Below are 19,608 nucleotides of genomic sequence, written 5' to 3'. Positions count from 1 at the left end.
ATTTCCAAATGATTCTTCCCTTCCTTGTTTAATACCCATATAAGCCGGTAACCCTCCTGGCTCTTTAACCATATCTATTGCAGCACGCACCAACCTCATAGACTCTCTAAGTTTATCAGCTCCCGATATCATCTGTGCCTCTGTACGCAAATATGCCCCTAAGCCCATCAGCTCCTCTACTGTCACCCCATGTAATGGGTCTCCCTGGGCTCGTTGTACAGCAACCGATTCATTTACCAACGCGTGCCAATGGGCATTAAATATAACTGCTGATGCTGAGTGAATATCAACCGAACTATTCCTCTTAAATCATTAGGACATAAAACCTGAGTATTAAAAAGATAATCTAACATTTGCTTAACAGATTCACTTTTTACTCCAAACTGACTAACCGTAGAACGTAGCTGAGTTAACAGCTTCCAATCTAAGGGAGTATATTCTGCTATATTATGCGTAAGGTTCCCCTGTGCATCATAATGTGGTGTGTATGTGACTGGGCATGCAAGACTAGAAGCTATTTCCACCGCCTCACCATCCCCCATTTGCATTACTTCTTTGGCCAAAGCAGCCCAAGCTTCCCTCCTCTGTTTAGCCATCTCCCCCCATGGATCACGGTGTGCCCCTGGGATGGGATCTGGCTCTTTAAGGGCGCTATGCTGCTGGTGCTTCGGTGCAGACACCGAGGTTTCGCACGGGGGGGGCAGTGAAGCAGAGGCTGGCTCGCGCGGAGGAAGCGGGAGCCCCCCCCTCCCCCGCTGGAGCTGACAGTGAAACCGGAGCCGGCTCACACGGAGCCAGCCTGCGGGGGACAATCCACCCCCCCGCTGGAGCCGGCTCGGGCGGAGGAGGTGACCCCCCCACCGAAGCTGTAACCGGAGCCGGCTCACTGAGGGGAAGCGGCGGAGGCAAGGCTGGCGGCGGAGGCGAAGCTGGCTTGCCCCTACCCCCACCATCCGACCCGCCTGAAGCTGGTGGCGGAGGCAAAGCTGGCTTGCTCCTACCTCACCATCCGACTCGCCCTCCCCCTCTGACAGGAAAGGTGCAGATGGTTCCACTGCGCCTATAGAGAAATCCTCCACACCACTTTGCTGGGGACTCTTAGGCATAAGTACCTTAGTTACAGAAGGTGCCAGGGGATCATCTTCACGACCATACCCTATATTCCTCTTATGAGCTTCTGTTGCCCTTTCTGCTGCCTTTCTCTCAGAGACCTGCTGAAGTAACGTGTTATACACCACCCGCCATAGCTTCCCGAATTTCTTTGCTGACTTATCATCATCTAGTACTGTATCCCACAATATTTCCCCAAACTTTCTCCACTCTCCTAGCTCATGAACTGTATGAGGATTAGAAAAGATACCCTTAGCATGGCCATAAGCTAATAACCCTGGTAACTCCTTTTTTAAATCTATCCCTTTTATCCCACGCCGCTCTAAATAGGCGGTAAATAAATCATATGCCGCTTGCCTATCCATACCTATTAATCAGCGCGCGCTGTTGCAGCTCTCCAGGCTCCGGCGGACACGTATTGGCTTAAGTCACAGTTGTGAACCTTAAGGGTGCTTCAAATTCCGGCACCGTCCCGGCTGCAAGGACCCGAACCCAACTTCCGGACCGTGGCGTAATCCCTTTTTCTTTTAATCCGAGAAAAAGGGCAGAGATTCGGTTATGCCCGCATTCTCCACCATTTGTCGGCGGAAGAGAACCAGGACATCAGTTTGATCATCACAGGCTCAATTTTATTGATCAGTACAACGGGTTAAATACAGTTAATAATGAGCTTCATACATATTGCAAAAGTTGAGCTCAGGATTGGTCAGCTTACATATCAGCACCTACGCCTACTTCTACATTCCTATGGTTCTACTTTTGATACTTTCTACATATTCTTAGGATATACTCAGGACTAATCTCAACTCCCTATCCTCATGTTGCAGCAAGGTCACTGCTGACTCTTCCTTTCAGCTTGCTGACTGCTGACTTTTCTCCTTCAGCTTAACCAGCGGCATTATATCAGTGTGGCCTTTCTCAGCTAACCAATTACTAATAATGCTCTCCACAGGGTGGACACATATAACCCAGACTAAAGGAACTGTACCACCTCCCACTGAAGAGTCAAAACCAACCACATTCCCTACTAAGTCTTCTAATGAATGGATTGTGACGAATCACTCAGACGATCTAAAGCTAACCCTCCAGAGGAGACCTAAAGACTATTGGAGACTGTCTATAGTCAAAAACTTGTTAAGAACTGTTTAAATAATCAAAACTTGTTAAGAACTGTTAAAAATTGCAGTTAATGTTATTTATATTTTATTTTTGAGTTTGAAAAGTAGATACTTTCCTGTTGCATGTATTATTAGTTAGTGTTTATTAAATAACGAAGAATTTTTAGTTTGCGTTGGAGCCTTTGTTTGTTTCGGCGTATATTATGATTTTCTAGGATTAGGCATAAGGTGTATTATGATTTTGTAGGATTAGCATAAAATCATACTATTATTTTGTAGGGTTAGGCATAAGAGTAAATACCTTGTTATTTGTTTGGTGTGAGTATTTTATCTATCATTTTGGATACCGAAAATTCTTAAAGTCATCTGACCATTGAGTTCAAGGTTTTTAGGTCATGTTTTTATGTTAAAAAGTTAAAATACCCCAGTGAACTCCAATCTTAGTGTATAAAGTAATCTCCTATAGAACATCCCTCAGGGCAAAAATAAATTAGTAAAGAAAAATCAAATGTGTTGACACTGAGAGAATAAAAAACTCTCTGCTAAAACCAACGAGCTCTTCTGTAGGAGAAAAGCATAACCAGGAGGCAAGGCTGGGTGAGTCTACATTCCGCCTAAAAACAGCCACTCCATTCACTGGGTGCAGCTCAGTAGTTGTAGAGTTTAGGGGAATGCCTCATACCAGACTCCTGGGAATGCTCTTACTGATCTTACTGGTTAACATGAGACTGGGAAGTCAGAAGAGCCCATGTGCTAAATGTTACTACCTCCTTTACAGAGGGGAAGAACCCGTATCTTTAATACAAGTACATACAAATTTAAACTTAAACTGTGCCAACCTCTCTCTGTTAGCAACCTGTCTAGGGGAAGGCAAGACTTACTGGATTTCACAAAATATAGAATGACTGCAATGACTGCTTGGGAAGCGTCCTATAGGAGATGCTTGGCTTTGCTTTGAACGTAAGTCCAATCAAAAAGGCAAAGCAAACTTAATAAAAGAGAAAGAAGTAACAACATCAGTAAATGAGAAAGAAGACCTAGAAACATCTCGTGGGAAAAACTTGTTCATAGATTTAGTGGAAAATATCAGGAAATAGTTACATTTAACTAATTGCTGGATCTGTGGAAATACACAAATGGCCAAAGTCTGGCCTTTGGAAGGGATCAGCTTAAGACCAATAGATATCCTAAAATAGACACAAACAAGACAAAAAGTACCAGCTATTGGACATATAGGAACAGAATGGTGGGAATGAAAGTCTAAAATAATTGGAGAAGAGTAGTGTATATCTAGGAAAGGGAAAATGCATAAAATGTATAAATTTATAAATCCCCAGTAGGAGAAATATCCTGTAAGAGATATTTAGAAATAAAACATCCAGTAGCTGGGTAGGTCCCTAGAGAACCCAATAAATACCTGAAGTATTATTTATTCTTTATATATTGGATAAAAAAATATTATTTATTAAATAATAAACAATACCATTTTTATTTAATAACTTTAAACTTATTAAATAATGAATATTATTTTAATTTATTAAAAGAGTATTTTAATAGTATTATAATAATCATTAAATAATATTATATATTAATGTTATATATAATATTAATATTATATATATTATAATAGATATTATTTAATATTATATTATATTATATTATATTATATTATATTATATTATATTATATTATATTATATTATATTATATTATATTATATATTATTATTTTATATTATATTATAATATATTATAATATATTATTATATATAATATTATTGATTAATATATATAATATATCATATATTATTATAATATATATAATATATATTATAATACATATAAAATATCATATATACTAGTATATATATTATAATTATATAACATATATTATGTATTATATAATATATATTATATATAAAATAATATTAATTATATATAATATATATAATTATATATAATATAATATAATATAATATAATATATATAAAATTAATATTATTAATATTAATTGTATATTAGTTATATATAAGTTATATATAATAATATTTAATAATCAATATAGAATCTATATAATATAATATAATATAATATAATATAATATAATATAATATAATATAATATAATATAATATTGTATATATAATATAATATAATATAATATAATACATATTATATATATATGTTATATATTAATATAATAGTAGTAATAATAATAATAATAATAATAATAATAGTAATAAATAAATTTAACACTGAAAATCCATTGAGAAGAAAGAAACAGGGTGTATCTACCGAGAAGGCTCTAAACTCCATGAGTGTACTGGAAAAGGAATAAATAAAGGAATAAATAAAGTAATAAATAAAGAAATAAATAAAGGAATAAAAGGAATAGACCCATTCTGGGGAGTGAGAGAAATATCCAAGTACTGGGAATTTCCAATGACTATCAGTGATGCTTCCTGGAAAGCTCCAGAAAACCTGGTTTGGATATGTGGGAATGTGGCTTACACTGAATTACCCGGGGAGTGGAGCAGCACTTGCACTATCGGAATTATTAAACCGTCATTTTTCTTACTCCCAAAAGAGTGGATCGAACCTAGGGGTCCCAGTATGTGATTATTTCAACAAATCTAGCTGACGAAAAAGAAACTTAATTGAAATTGGAGGAACACAGACACGGAAAAACACAGTATGGAACACCCAGGAAATAATTTGCACTTATGGACCGGCGACCCGGACTCAAGATGGGTCCTGGGGACACCGGACCCCAATTTATACGGGGCTAAATCGGATTCTGAGAATACAGGCAGTATTCGAGATGGTATCGAACTGAGCCTCTCTAGCTTTAGACCACATAAATGACCAACTATCCCAGACTAGAACTGTCGTGTATCAAATCAGACTAGCAGTAGATTATTTACTAGCCCATGAAGGAAGCATATGTGGAAAATTTAACTCCTCTGAGTGCTGATTAGAAATGGATGACCGCAGAAGTCATTAGAAATATCTCAAAGGAAATACGGAAGTTAGCTTATGTTGGAAAACAAGAGTGGACCCCTACATTTGATACCAGCTGGTGGGACAATTTCTGGTCATTAAAAGGAAACTGGTGGGGAAAAAAATACTTTTTCATCTTATGTGAAATTGCTGGTTTCATCCTCCTACCTTGCATGCTCCCCTGTATAATCCGAGTTGTAACATCTGCTGTACAAGCAAGCTTAATGATACCAAAAGAGCTTAATAAAAAAGAAGTAAAAGTAATCATGATAATGAATGATCAAGAACGTGAAGATGCCAAGCAAATTTACAACCAATATTAAAAATTGTACTTTCAAGAAGAAGTAATTGCTAAATGATGCAGGCTTGAGCCCAATCGAACAATTAGAGGGGGAAACGGTAGAGAATCAATTGTTAAAGGAGTTGATATAAAGTTCATTGTTAAAGGAGTTAATATAAAGTTCCAATGTTATTTATAGATTGTTTTTTGAATGTTTAATAGTTATGTCAAGTTCCAATGTTAGTTAAAGGATTTATAATTATGTTAATCGCCTCACTGTCAGGTGTTCCCCCCACTGCTTCTGTTAGCATTCAGAAGCGCATAATCACGACAATGAAGAGCTCTGGGTGTCAGGGGTACAAACACAAATCTGTCTCCGACATGTGTTCAGGATGAACATGTTTTTATATTCAATCGTTATATAACTTTCATGTTTATTATTAAACTTATATTGTTCTATTGTATACATAGATTTCATCCAAGCATGGGCTCCTCGTGGCTCCCCTTTAAATTTCTGAAATAGTTTCTCATGATTCTTTGTATGATTATACAATAATTATATTTAATTACTAAACAATCATCACATCTAACAATTACATCATTTATCATATACTGCTTACGCAGGTGCAATTTCACATCATCTGGCAAACACAAATTCTAACATTATCAGAGTCTATTTTAAACATTTTCCAGGGCCCCACTAAGTCTAGTTTCTTTCTAATTCCCCAAATTTCATGATTTTAAAACCTTGTACTGTCACTCCCACTCATCTAAGATAGCGAACCACCCGACACCATAAAGAAGAGGATTATGTCATAATAACCAAATATGAAAATGCCATAAGACCTAGCAGAAAAGAATGACCTAATGAAAACCCCTAGAACAACAAGCCACCATGCAAATGAAGAATTAAAATAACACCTCTAACCAAAGAAAACATAACCACGGTCAGAGCTTTTTGCCTTCATCGCCTGAGGTAGATAGGGTCAGGCGCTCGGAAAATCTCGCGATGTCACGGAAAGCAGCAGGATTCCTCTCCCCCTAACGCCTAGTGATAAGGGATCACCCAAGAATGTAGTCCCCCTAACATTAGTAACTTTCTGCTCCTTACTAACCAATTACAGTCAGGTAAGACCCCCTGACGTAAGGAAAAACTTTCCCGAGTATAAAACCCAACGAGAAGGGACAATAAAGGCCTTTGGAACGTCCACCACACTGGTTCCTGCATGTGTTCTTGGCCCAAGTGACCCTGGAGAGTTTGGGTCGCCGTGCCGTTTCCTCAGAACCAGGTCGCCTTGCCTTGCATCAGAAGGCAACAGTCACCCTAACCAGAACAGGCCAAGAGCAGCACAGGGACCATGAACCTGAAACCAACAGTGCCTACCCAGAGACTCTTGAAAGGAGAGAAAACCCAGCCAAGCCAGGCCTTGCTCAGCACTGCAGTTCCCTGCTCAGAGCCTTGGGCTCCCTGCAATCCTGCCCTCAAGGATCTGCTCTCACCAGGCCCTGGGCAGCCTTTGGCACTCCCTGCCCTCCCTGGGGCCCAGCCATGCTCCAAGGCACTTGGAGTTTTGCTGCTGACTCCTTGAGCAGCTTCTCCATCCTTCTCTGCGTGCCTGAGGCTCCTGAAGCCAGCCCCAAATCCAGCGTGGGGCTGATTAAATTACAGAAAGCCCTCAGGAGCTCTTTGTCTCCCTTCCATTGTCATCCAGTCTCCAGGGCTTGTGCAGGGATTGGAGTCAGTTTGGAGTTCTCTTCAGGAGGGAGATTGCAAAGTGCACATCAGGATTTTTGGTTTAGTCAAGGAAATATTTTTTTATTTTTATTTCAGAGAAGAGGGGACAGAAGGATTCCTCAGGTGATCTTGATGCTGAATGTCTCCTTAGGAGGTCTGGGCAGGGAGAAGAATGAGCCCCTTGCAGGCTGAGCCTGTTTGGACAAGCTGTTCCTCACCCCAAACCTCACCATATCTCACATCACAAAACATGAAAAAAATTTAAGCATTTTTCCTTCTAAATAAAATTTAATTAATTAACAAAATTATATTTATATTATTCTAATTGTGATAGTATTATTCAATATTTTACTACATAATTTTTGAATTTTTATTTTAAAATCTATATTATTTTATCAACCAAAAAAAAATATTTCTCATTAGTTCAAAGTAAACACAATACCGTTCATTAATTAATTAAGCTTTATTGGCTATTTATTTCTTCCTCTTTATGGTAACTAATAATATTTGTAATCCTTTTGGCACCATTTTTATAAACTTTTTCTCTAAAAGGGTCAAGGGGCGGCACTTTGGGGTCCCTGGAGACATTTCTGGGGCACATTTGGGGCAGTTTTGGGTCTGAAGAGGGAATTAAGAGAGAACTTGAGGGTCTGGAGGACACTTGGGGGAGCCGTGTGGGCACTTGGAGGGGCACTCAGGGATTCTGAGAGACAGTTCAGGGTCCCGGGCAGCACATGGGGGTGCAGGGGGCCCTTGGAGGTCAGGGAGGGGAATTTGGGGCTCTTCGGGGGTCCGGGCGGGCCGTTGGGGGAAGAGCTGACGGGGTTCTCTGGGGCGCGGGGGGTGATGGGAGTTGTATGCGCAGGTATCATACGATTTAATAGGGCCACGGAGCATCACGGGAGTTCTAGGCGCAGCTGCAATGGCTCTCGGTGGGGCGCGGGGAATGACGGGAGATGAATTCCCGGCTGGACTAGCACCAAAGTTGCGACGCGGAGCATGATGGGAGCTGTAGTCCCGAAAGGTGCTTGATCACGATGTTTGGGGGTCCGGGACGGCTGTTGGGGGACACTTTTGCGTCCGAGCCGCGACTTGAAACCCTCACGGGAACTTCAAAAATTCGGGAGTCCTTGCGGGGAGCTCGGAGAGCTCTAACCGTGCTCTTTAGGGCGCGAGTCACGGCAGGAGTTTTAGGCGCGGGGCTGTTCTGAGGGGCTCTGGGGCCGCAGGGGATGAGAGGAGATGAATTTCCACAAGTGGCTGTAGCGAGCATCTGAGGGGTTGGGAGCACTCAGGGGGTCCGGGGCGCTTTCGGGGGCTCCCGAATGGGTGGTGAGGGGGCACTGAGGCATCGTGGAGGGTCTGGGGAACACTGATGGGACAGATGTGGGCGGATCCTGGGGGGGTGGTACTGTGGAGCGCGGGGCATGACGGGCGTTGTAGTCCCGGCTCCAATGGGGCTTAATAGGGCCGCGGGGTGTGATGGGAGTTGTATGCAAAGAGAAACTATAGCGCCTTTTTGGGCACCGCCCCTAGGCCCGGATTCCTAGTGATGATTGGCTGCGAACGGTGATGGGTGGGAGCCTCGGCAAATGGCATGTGGCGGAGGCGGGAACAGCCAAATCACCCCCCACAGTCCTTCCAGGGACAGTCCTATCCATTCCCACTACAGACCAGTACAACCCCACTAAAGCCCATTTCATTCCAAGTAGAACCCAGTTCAACCCCAGTGCCCCTCCAATCCCTCCCAGTGCAGCCCTGTCCGTCCCAATACACCTGAGTTCATTCCAAGTCATTCGCAGTTCCTCCCAATGTGCTCCACAGGATGCCCCAGTGTCCCCAGTTTTCTCCGCAATGCTCCCAGTGTCCTCAGGTTGTCCCAGTCCTCCCCAGTGTCACTCCCAGTATGTCCCAGTGTCTCCCACAGCGTTCCCAGTGTTCCCAGTATGTCCCAATCCTCCCCAGTGTTTCCAAGGACAGTTTCATTTCTCACGGTGGCCGTGGCAGCCAAACCCAGCAGTGGGGTCAGTGCAGTGCCCATGGCCACAGCCCCTTGCAGGGCCCCAGTGCAGCTTGGGCTGATGATCCACCCTCACAGCTGGCCCAGGGCAGCTCTGCAGGGCCTTTGGTGGCACCTGGGGCTGGCACCCACCTGAGCAGTGTGTCTGTTTGCAGTGGGAAACTCAGGAGATTCAGATTGCTGCAAAAAGTACAAGAAGGGAAAACCCCTCTGAGGCTGGGTGCAGCCAACTCTGCAAGCACAGCAGGGCCCAGGGGAGTGAGGACAGACAGGATGGGGCTGGGCAATGTGGAGCAAGGTTGGCCACACTGGGTCAGAGCTCCAGGCACAGCTTCTTTGAGCAGGCCAGAGCTACTGAGGAGAGACCCTGGGTCAATATCCATCACAGAATGCTGCAATCACCTCTGCTCTAAAGAGAAATTTAATCAAAGACACCCTTTAAAATAGGAATGTATATTTTATTACTGCTCTTTGAAATCTTTCTCCATAACTGGACTAGGAAAACTTTAATGACCCTCACAGGGCTTTGCTGTTGTTTACATCAGACTCAGTCTTTGAGAGTCAATAACACAAAGTTAAATTTTAAGTCCAAATTTTCTTGAAGTTGTAATGGCTCCCACTGAGGGACACCACTGGGAAAGTGTCCCCAGGTTCCAGTTAGAGCAGAACACTGGAGGCAGTGATGGCAGCTGGAGACAAGCAAAGCAAAGGTGTCTCTGGTGCTGAGCACACCTGGATGTGTTTGAGGAATGCAAAGGGCCCAGGCCTGAGCCCTAGCCCCTGGCCAGGCAGATCCTGTCCCTCCCTCCTTGCTCAGGGCTCTTCCCGGGATGGGCACTGGCATGTGGGGATGTGCAATGGCAAGGGCAGGAGCATGGGGCGGCCCCTGCCAGGCTGCTGAGCAGGGACAAGGAGGCAATGAGGCCCCAGGCCTGCAAGGGTCACTTGTCTCCTGCTCCTGCCTCAGGCCCAGGGCCAGCAGCCATGGCCAAAGTGCTGCCCAAGTTGGCTCTGGCAGGGCTGTCTTGCAGCTGCTGCCCATCCCTGTGCCCTGTGCAGCCCAGGCTGTCCCACGGTGTCCCTGCCCTGTGCCTCTGTCCCTGCAGGCTGTCGGCATCCCCCGGCTGCCCCACCTGGCTGGGCCCTTCCTTTGCTGACAGCTCTGCCTCCTGCCTGCCTCTGCCTGCCCACACAAAGCCTTGGCCTTGATACCAAAAGGGTGAATTCCATTTTTACCCTGCCTGTGAACTTCCAGCACAGGAACAAGGCATTCAGGGGCTGCTTTCCCAGCAGGAATGGGTGGAAGAGGAGAAGAAGACATCTGGCTCAAGGGTGCAGGGATAGAGAAAACAAGGACTGAATCTGGGAATTTGGGGTGGGTTTTATGGAAATGGGTAAATTGTAATTCACATTTAGCGACTGTATATAAGCAACATACTGGTAGAATTACATGTCCATGTGAGGTTGGGAGTTATCCCTCACCAGAGCTCTGGCTTGAGTAAATGACACCCTCTGAAACAGCAAATTCATGTACAGGCACAAAGCAGCTCTGTGCTCAGTGGAGTGGAGACTGAGGACAGCAGAGGAGACCTGGGAGGGATTGAAGGGAGGTTTCAGAGATGCTGGATCCTTTTGGCACAATGGAGAACAGCCAGAGAAAGAAAGAATTAATGGAAAGGGCAGATAGGGAAAACAGACAGGACCCAAACAGAAAGGAATTTCCCTGCCAGGGCAGGGCTGTAGTGCAGCATGTCCCCCAGAAGGAGCCTTTGTGTGGGCAGGCAGAGGCAGGCAGTTGTGTCCCTCAGTGGGAGCCATAAAAATTCAAGAAAATTTGGAGTTTAAATTTAACTTTGAGTTCTTGAGAAGTTTTTTCCAGACACTCTCAAGGACTGAGTCTGATGTAAACAACAGCAAAGCCCTGAGAGGGTCATTAAAGTTTTCCTAGTCCAGTTATGGAGAAAGATTTCAAAGAGCAGGAATAAAATATACATTCCTATTTTAAAGGGTGTCTTTGATTAAATTTCTCTTTAGAGCAGAGGTGATTGCAGCATTCTGTGATTGATATTGACCCAGGGTCTCTCCTCAGCAGCTCTGGCCTGCTCACAGAGGCTGTGCCTGGAGCTCTGACCCAGTGTGGACAACCTTGCTCCACATTGCCCAGCCCCATCCTGTCTGTCCTCACTCCCCTGGGCCCTGCTGTGCTTGCAGAGCTGGCTGCACCCAGCCTCAGAGGGGTTTTCCCTTTTTGTACTTTTTGCAGCAATCTGAATCTCCTGAGTTTCCCCAGTGCAAACAGACACACTGCTCAGGTGTGTGCCAGCCCCAGGTACCACCAAAGGCACTGCAGAGCTGCCCTGGGCCAGCTGTGAGGGTGGATCATCAGCCCAAGCTGCACTGGGGCCCTGCAAGGGGCTGTGGCCATGGGCACTGCACTGACCCCACTGCTGGGTTTGGCTGCCACGGCCACCGTGAGAAATGAAACTGTCCTTGGAAACACTGGGGAGGACTGGGACATACTGGGGACACTGGGAATGCTGTGGGAGACACTGGGACCTACTGGGAGTGACCGTCGGGGATACTGGGACATACTGGGGACAGTGGGGCCATTGCAGAGAAGACTGGAGACACTGGGGCATCCTGTGGATGACATTGGGATGAACTGGGAACGACTGGGAATAAACTCAGCTGTATTGGGAGTGACTGGGCTGTACTGGGAGGGACTGGAGGGGCACTGGGCTCGTACTGGGTTCTAATTGGGATGAACTGAGCTGTACTGGGGTTGTACTGGTCTGTACTGGTGATGAACAGGGCTGTACTGGGAGGGACTGGACAGGTTGAATGGGCTGTTCCCGCCTCCACCCCATCCCATTTGCCGGGACTCCCACCCATCACCGCGAGCAGCCAATCAGCGCCAGTGATCAGAGACTCGGGGACGGTGCCTACGGTAGCCACAACTCCCGTCATGCCCCGCGGCCCGATTGAGCCCCATTGCAGCCGGGACTACAACGCCCGTCATGCCCCGCGCTCGACAGAACCCCGGGATCCGCCACCCCTTTGTCCCTTAAGTGTCCTCCAGACCCTCCAGGATCCCTCCGTGCCCACTCAGCGCCCATTTGGGACCCCCCAAAAGCGTCCACGGACCCCTTGAGTGCTCCCAACCCCACAGATGCCCGGTACAGCCGCTTCTGGAAATTCATCTCCTCTCCTCCACCGTGGCCCCAGAGCCCCTCGGAACACAGTCCCGCGCCTTAAACTCCTGCCGTGCCCCCCCTCTAAAGAGCCCGGTTAGAGCTCCCCGAGCTCCCCTCAAGCGCTCCCGAACCGTTTACGTTCCCCCGAGGATCTCAAGTCGCGGCTCGGATGCAGAAGTGTCCGCCAAGAGCCTTCCCGGACCCCCAAACAAAGCGTTGGAGTCACTTCCGGGACTACGACTCCCATCGAGCTCCGCGGCGCATGTCCAGTGCTCTTCCAGCCGGGACTTTATCTCCTGTCACACCCCGCGCCCCACTGAGAGCCATTGCAGCTGCGCCTCGAACTCCCGTGATGCTCCACGGCCCCGGTAAACTGCATTAGACCTCTGCGCCTACAATTCCCATCAGCCCCCGCGCCCTAGCGAGCCCCGTCAGAGGCCCCCAAGGGCCCGCCCGGACCCCGAACTGTCCCTCAGAATCCCTGAGTGCCCCTCCAAGTGCCCACTCAGCTCGCCCAAGTGTCCTCCAGACCCTCAAGTTCTCTCTGAATTCCCTCTTCAGACCCAAAACTGCCCCAAATGTGCCCCAGAAATGTCTCCACGGACCCCAAAGTGGCCCCTTTTATCCTGTCTGTGAAAATGATAAAAAAAATAACAAAATGATTTAAAATAGGACTGATTAGCATAAAGAAGGAAAAATCAATACCCACACTTCTCAATGAATTAATGTTGGGGATTGTGTTACTTAGAACTAATGACCAATAAATTTTTTGCTTGCTAAAATGCTGTGGATTTTTAAATATAAATATTAAGATTTCGTATTACAAATATAGAACAATACTATTATAAATAAGAAAAATAGTTATAATTTTCCTAATTCCATAAATTATATTTTTAAGGGGAAATGCATAATTACTTCTATGTTTTGGGATGTCAGTCTGTAAGAGATGGACCAAAATCCCTCATCTGCCTCACAGCCACCGTCAAGTACGGAGATTAGAGCCCTCCCCAAGGACTGAGACTGAGACTCTTCAAATTCTAACCTGGGGTGCTGGCCTGACTGGAGCGGGATGTCTGCCATGGGAAGCGGGATGTTTCCCATAGGAACCAGTCCTGAAACAACGGGCCCCGCTCACTGCTGGCACCGGTTTGTGCTGTTCAGAACTGGGCTGTCTGTACCTGTTCCCAATGGATTTATTCTCCACTGTTCCCTCCATGTGCCGTCCTGCTCCCCTTCCAGGAGTAGATTATAAAAGAGCCCTGAGTTAACCAAAAGCTTTGAGACTCTCCCCAACGTGACCAGATGGATCTATTGGCCAGACCACGAGGATTTCATCTCTCTGTTGGTAGCTACTCCCCTCACCCAACCCTCATTTCTCTCTCTCTCTGTCCTTTATCTCCTTTCTAATCCTTCTGTTACATTTGCTGTGGGCAGTCAATAAAAGGTGCATTTGTTTTGATTAATACTGAAAGTCCCCTACTGTGTGTCTTTAGGTATTGGAAAAAAATGATAAATAAAGTACACATAGTTCATAGTATAAAATGTAGACACAAGCCCAGGGGCAGGGAGTGTGCCTCTGTCTGACCTCTGGCAGGCCAGAGAAAATATGTTATAGATAAGAAACAATAAACAACCTTGGAAACCAGAGCCGAAGAATTCAGACTCCTTCTTTGAAACACCAGGCTGGGAAAAAGGATTCTCAGGGTCATCCCTGACTGCAGGGAACCCGAGATTGGCCTTCTGGGCTGTCTGGGTCAACATCAGAGTAAATCTGGAAGTTTTCCTTTAGCCCATTAAGCCATGGTGCTGGGGTCTTGTCTTTTTCCTGGGTGCTGTCAAATGCTAACCTGGTATTACTCCCTCTAGGGACTGATTCTTTTATCCCTCTGGTCATCAGGGACCTGTAATCTCTCATGTCCCTTCTCCCCTCTTCTTGATTAGGGTCCCAGTCAGGCTCCACTAAAGGCATTTTTTGGTCACCTGGGGGCCTGTGTTGGTTTTCTCCCTCCCAAATTTTCATTCCTGCAGTTCTTATTATTCGAGTCTCTTCTGGGGAAAATAGGATGTTAAAGATGGAGTTCAGTTCTCCCCATGTATAAATATTAGGACTAAAAATGGATTAATTTGATTTGCTATTCCTACTGGGTCTTCCACTAAATTTTGCAATACTTTCTTAAAATTTCTAAATTTGGACAAAGTCAAGGAAGCATTTACAAATCCAATCTCATTGGCCACCCTGCACATGGGAACTTCTCTGAGGGGGAACAATTGTCCCGCTTCAGCCTCTTTGGACCGCGTGTTACAACATCAGCTGTGGAGGCTGACTGATTAACTTTACACTTGGGCATGAGATTCTGAGATGTTGTTTGGCTTCTCATTTGTGCTGGGGGAGGCAGAGCAGGAACTTGCTGGTGAATTAGGGGTGCATGAGATGGCAGAGGTAAGGGAACAGTAGTGAAGGGTAAGGAGAGTAAGGAGAGGGTTGAGTGGAAGGTGGTGGAGGTATAACTGGATTAGCAGGTGGTAAAGGAATGACAGCTGGGAGAGGAGGAGGAATTGGGTCCACAGCAAGAGGAACTGGAGGAAGGATTTGAGGTACTGCAAGGGTAGGAGGGAGGTAAGTGATCAAGGAGGTCCCAGTTTTTGTCAGCCTTCCCAGCCTCTTCTTCTTCTTTTACTTTCCTAGCTTGCTTTCACTCTTTTAATTTATAGACTCTTGTATTTTCCTGCTCTGAGGTGTTCTTTAGTCAACAGGTGACGTTCTGTATGTGATGGGCCTTTAGCAGGAACTTGGGGCAAAACAGAAGGTGCATCACCTTTGGACAGAGACGCAAGTAACTCAGGAAATGTTTAAGGATGTTATTAGGTCATGCAGAAAGAAAATCAGAGGTGAAAGCTTAAGGCTTAACCAGGCCACTTCTGTGAAGAATAATAAAAATGTTTCTATAAATAGATTAATGGCAAAAGGAGGTACAAGAACAATCTCCATCCATTATTGGGGGAGATATGGTTACCAAAAATGAGGGAAAGGCTGAGGTACTTAACCCCTTCTTTGCCTCAGTTTTCAAGAACAAGACAGGTTGCATTTAGGAGAAGTGTTCTCCTGAGCTGGTGGATGGGCACAGGGAGCAGAAAAGCCCCCTGTATTTCAGGAGGAAGCAGCTGGGGTCCAGCTGAGCCACTCAGATGCTCACAGGTGTCTCTGGGAGCAGATGGGATCCATCCCAGGGGGATGAGGGAGCTGTGGATGAGCTCCCCAAGCTGCTCTCCATCATTTACCATCAGTGCTGGCTCAGCAGGGATGTCCCAGAGGACTGGAGGTGCCAATGTGAGCCCATTCCCAAGAAGGGCTGGAAGGAGGATCTGGGGAACTCCAGGCCTGTCAGCCTGACCTGGGTGCCCGGCAAGGTTATGGAACAGATCACCTTGAGTGCCATCACAGGGCACCCACAGGATGGCCGAGGGATCAGAGCCAGCCAGCCTGGGTTTCAATATCTGCAGTGATGATCTGCATGAGGGGACTGAGTCCAGCATCAGCAAATTTGCAGATGACACCAAGCTGGGTGTGAGTGTGGATCTGCTGGAGGGTAGGAGGGCTCTGTAGAGGGCCCTGGACAGGCTGGATCCAGGGCCCAAATCCAACAAGGTCAGGTTGAACAAGTCCAAGTGCCGGGTCCTGCACTTTGGCCACAACAACCCCTGCAGCGCTGCAGGCTGGGGACAGAGTGGCTGGACAGCAGCCAGGCAGAAAGGGACCTGCAGGGACTGATGGACAGCAGGATGGACATGAGCCAGCAGTGTGCCCAGGTGGGCAAGAAGGCCAATGGCTCCTGGGCTGGATCAGGAATGGTGTGGCCAGCAGGAGCAGGGCAGTGATTCTTCCCCTGCGCTCAGCACTGGTGAGGCCACACCTTGAGTGCTGTGTCCAGTTCTGGGCCATCAATTTAGGAAGGCCATGGAGGGATTGGAGCGTGTCCAGAGAAGGGCAGCAAGGCTGGTGAGGAGTCTGGAACAGAAGTCTGGTTGAAAGAACAAGAGGGAGCTGTGATTGTTCAATAGGGAGGCTCAGGGTAGACAATGTGGCATTAGGTTGGAGGTTAGAATTGGTGAGCTCAGAAGTTTGTCCCAATAAACCTGAGTGGTTTCCCTGGTGTCCCCCAGCCCTTGCTGGCCCCAGGGGCTGATGGCATTTGTGCTCCCTCAGGTTCATGTCCCCACACCAACAGCATGGGGGTGCTCCCCCTGCTGTGTGCAATGCAATCAGGGGCTGCTGAGCCAGTGCTGCCGTGTCTGTGCCTGCAAGGATGGGGCACCTGTCTGAGCTGGGGGAGAGGTCAGGGCTGTAGAGGGGGGATGTTGTTGGCAGCTCCATCAGGATGCTCTGGGACACTGCCCTGCGCTGTCCAGCGCACTGGGGATGGATCAGCCCCTGCTCTGCTGCTCCTTCCCGTCTCCGCCAGGGCCCTTGCAGAGCCCCAGCCATGCTGTTTGACCCCAGCCTGCCCACAGCCAGCCTGGGGCTGCTCACGGGGCTTTTCTGTGCTGAGCATTGGCCTGGGTGTGTTCTTGAGAGAGCCTGGGCAAGGAGCCTGGAGCCCCCAGGCCCTGGGCTGAGGCGTCAGCGCTGCCTCAGCAGTGCCCATGGCCTGTCCCTGCTGCAGCCCCGACACTGGCATCCCCAGGGCTGTGCCCAGCCCCGAGAGCACTCAGGCCCTGCAGCAACACCAGGGCCACCAGGGCAGCGGGGCAGGGCCACGGCAGCAGCACTGGCAACACCAAGTGCTGCTGCTGCTGGGCACAGCTGCTGGGCCAGCACTGATCTGCCCCCAGCTCTCCACACAGACATTGCTGCTGCAGCTCCAGAGAAGGAACAAAAGGAGGATCTCTGGTGAACTTTGCTGGGAGATCCTTTTGTTCATTTACAGCCACTGAGAGCACAGCTCCTCATAGAAACAGGCTGTGGATCACAGTAAAGGAGAAGGGAAACATAATGAGAAACGGCACAAACAATGACATCACTTTGTAGAAAATAGTTTAAAATTAAAACAAAGATAAAGAAGCTCTAAAGTGGACTAACAAGGAGTATTGAAGATTACTTTTATTACAAGTGATTGGCAGAAACGGGCCAGTAGTTTAATGTTTCTGAAAGCATCCAGTCATCAGTGCCCACATGGAAGCCTTGAGCTCCTGGTTCCTCAGGCTGTAGATGAGGGGGTTCAGGGCTGGAGTCACCACTGAGTACAGAACTGACAGGGCTAGATCAAGGGATGGGAAGGAGATGGAGGGGGGCTTCAGGTAGGCAAAAAAGGTAGTGCTGAGAAACAGGGAGACCACAGCCAGGTGAGGAAGGCAGGTGGAAAAGGCTTTGTGCCGTCCCTGCACAGAGGGCATCCTCAGCACAGCCCTGAAGATCTGCACATAGGAGAAAACAATGAACACAAAACAGCTTGAGGCTACACAGACACTAACAGCCAGAAGCCCAAGCTCCCTGAGGTAGGATTTGGAGCAGGAGAGCTTGAGGATCTGGGGGATTTCACAGAAGAACTGGCCCAGGGCATTGCCATGGCACAGGGGCAGGGAAAATGTATTGGCTGTGTGCAGCAGTGAATAAAGAAAGCAACTGGTCCAGGCAGCTGCTGCCATGTGGGCACAAGCTCTGCTGCCCAGGAGGGTCCCGTAGTGCAGGGGTTTGCAGATGGACACGTAGCGGTCGTAGCACATGATGGTCAGGAGGGAAAGCTCTAATGACATGAAAAACACAAAAAAAAAGAGCTGTGCAGCACATCCTGTGTGGGAGATGTTCCTGGTGTCCCAGAGGGAATTGTGCATGGCTTTGGGGACAGTGGTGCAGATCATGCCCAGGTCAGTGAGGGCCAGGTTGAGCAGGAAGAAGAACATGGGCGTGTGCAGGTGGTGGCCGCAGGCTACAGCGCTGATGATGAGGCCATTGCCCAGGAGGGCAGCCAGGGAGATGGCCAGCAAGAGGCAGAAGTGCAGGAGCTGCAGCTGCCGCGTGTCTGTCAATGCCAGCAGGAGGAAGTGGCTGATGGAGCTGCTATTGGACATTTGATTTCTCTGGCCATTGGGAGCTGTTCATGGAGAAAAGTCAGTGACCGGTTGGGAGAAACTTCTTCCAGCAAAATCAAAGCCTATTTCCATAGGCCCTTCTCCTGTAACACTCTCACACCCTTTTCAATTTCCAGCAGATTTTCCTTCAGCTCCAAGTGTGGAGCCTTGGCTGGTGCTGCCTGAATGGGACTTCAGGTTCATTGCAGGTACACACAGAGGTTTTTGTAGTTCAGCCTTGATGTGCAGACATAGCAGGGGCACAGGGATCTGTCCTCATGTTCCACTTTGAATCTCTGTTAACACAGACAGCCCTGTCAGCATCTGCCCTCCCACTGCCAGAGAACAGGAATGGTATCGTCTGTTTAAATGTACTAGTGTTATTTACAGCTTTTCTTCATCTCCCCTGCTGATTATTTTTGGATGTCAGAAACTCTCTGCATTTCTGCTGCCCTCAGGGAGAACAGTGAGTTCTCTGAGGCGAGGTGGTGAGTGGAGACGAAGGGGAGGAGGTCTGTCGCCCTGTCCTGTTCCAGGATTCTCTAGGCTATCACCTTTCCCAGACAGAGGATGATCACCCTCCCATGTTTCCTTTAAAAACCATCCTGACATTGCTGAGAGCAGATGGATCCCCACAGTCCACCAAATGTCCATCCCCTTCTCAAGGTCTCAGCCCCACATTTGTACCCAGGACAGGGCTCATTTCACCAACCCAACAGCATTTTCTCATCATAGACCTTCAGTGTCTCACCGTTTGGGGTTTTAGATAACACAGAGATGCTACAGGACAGGTTTGTATCCTGAGGGGAAACTCAAAGCTTGGACTGAAATCTCAGGGAGATTCAAGGTGTCCTTATGATGGCATTGGATTGAGGGAGTGCAGCTCCTTCCCTGGCTGCACTGACAGCATTGCCCAGAGCCGGGCACTGGGGACAGCATCACCCTGAGCCAGCTGTGCCCCCTGCCAGAGCCCCCAGTGCCGGGCAGCTGCTCCCAGCCCTGTGCTCTGCAGAGGGAACTGGGCCCGGGGCTAAAGAGCTGCCCCACAGCTCTGCTGCAGCTCTGCCTGCACAGGAGGGGCTGCACGC

General features: G+C 47.4%; 1 protein-coding gene across 1 annotated transcript in view; it reads right to left on the bottom strand.

The window, feature by feature from the left end:
* Positions 1-18,139, bottom strand: part of LOC131096362 (olfactory receptor 14J1-like) — a gene marked incomplete at its 5' end in the record, with an annotated part of 33,899 nt that extends 15,760 nt beyond the window's left edge. Inside the window, one exon of the mRNA XM_058044702.1 lies at positions 17,678-18,139. Within this exon, the coding sequence (XP_057900685.1) occupies positions 17,678-18,139 (462 nt within the window). The remainder of the gene's footprint in view (positions 1-17,677) is intronic.
* Positions 18,140-19,608: the final 1,469 nt, after the last annotated feature.

The sequence above is a fragment of the Melospiza georgiana genome, unplaced genomic scaffold (genome assembly GCF_028018845.1).
Source record: "Melospiza georgiana isolate bMelGeo1 unplaced genomic scaffold, bMelGeo1.pri scaffold_29, whole genome shotgun sequence".
Taxonomy (NCBI): Eukaryota; Metazoa; Chordata; class Aves; order Passeriformes; family Passerellidae; genus Melospiza; species Melospiza georgiana.
Note: the sequence above shows the minus strand (reverse complement) of the source record. Positions and strands in the feature narration are given on the sequence as shown.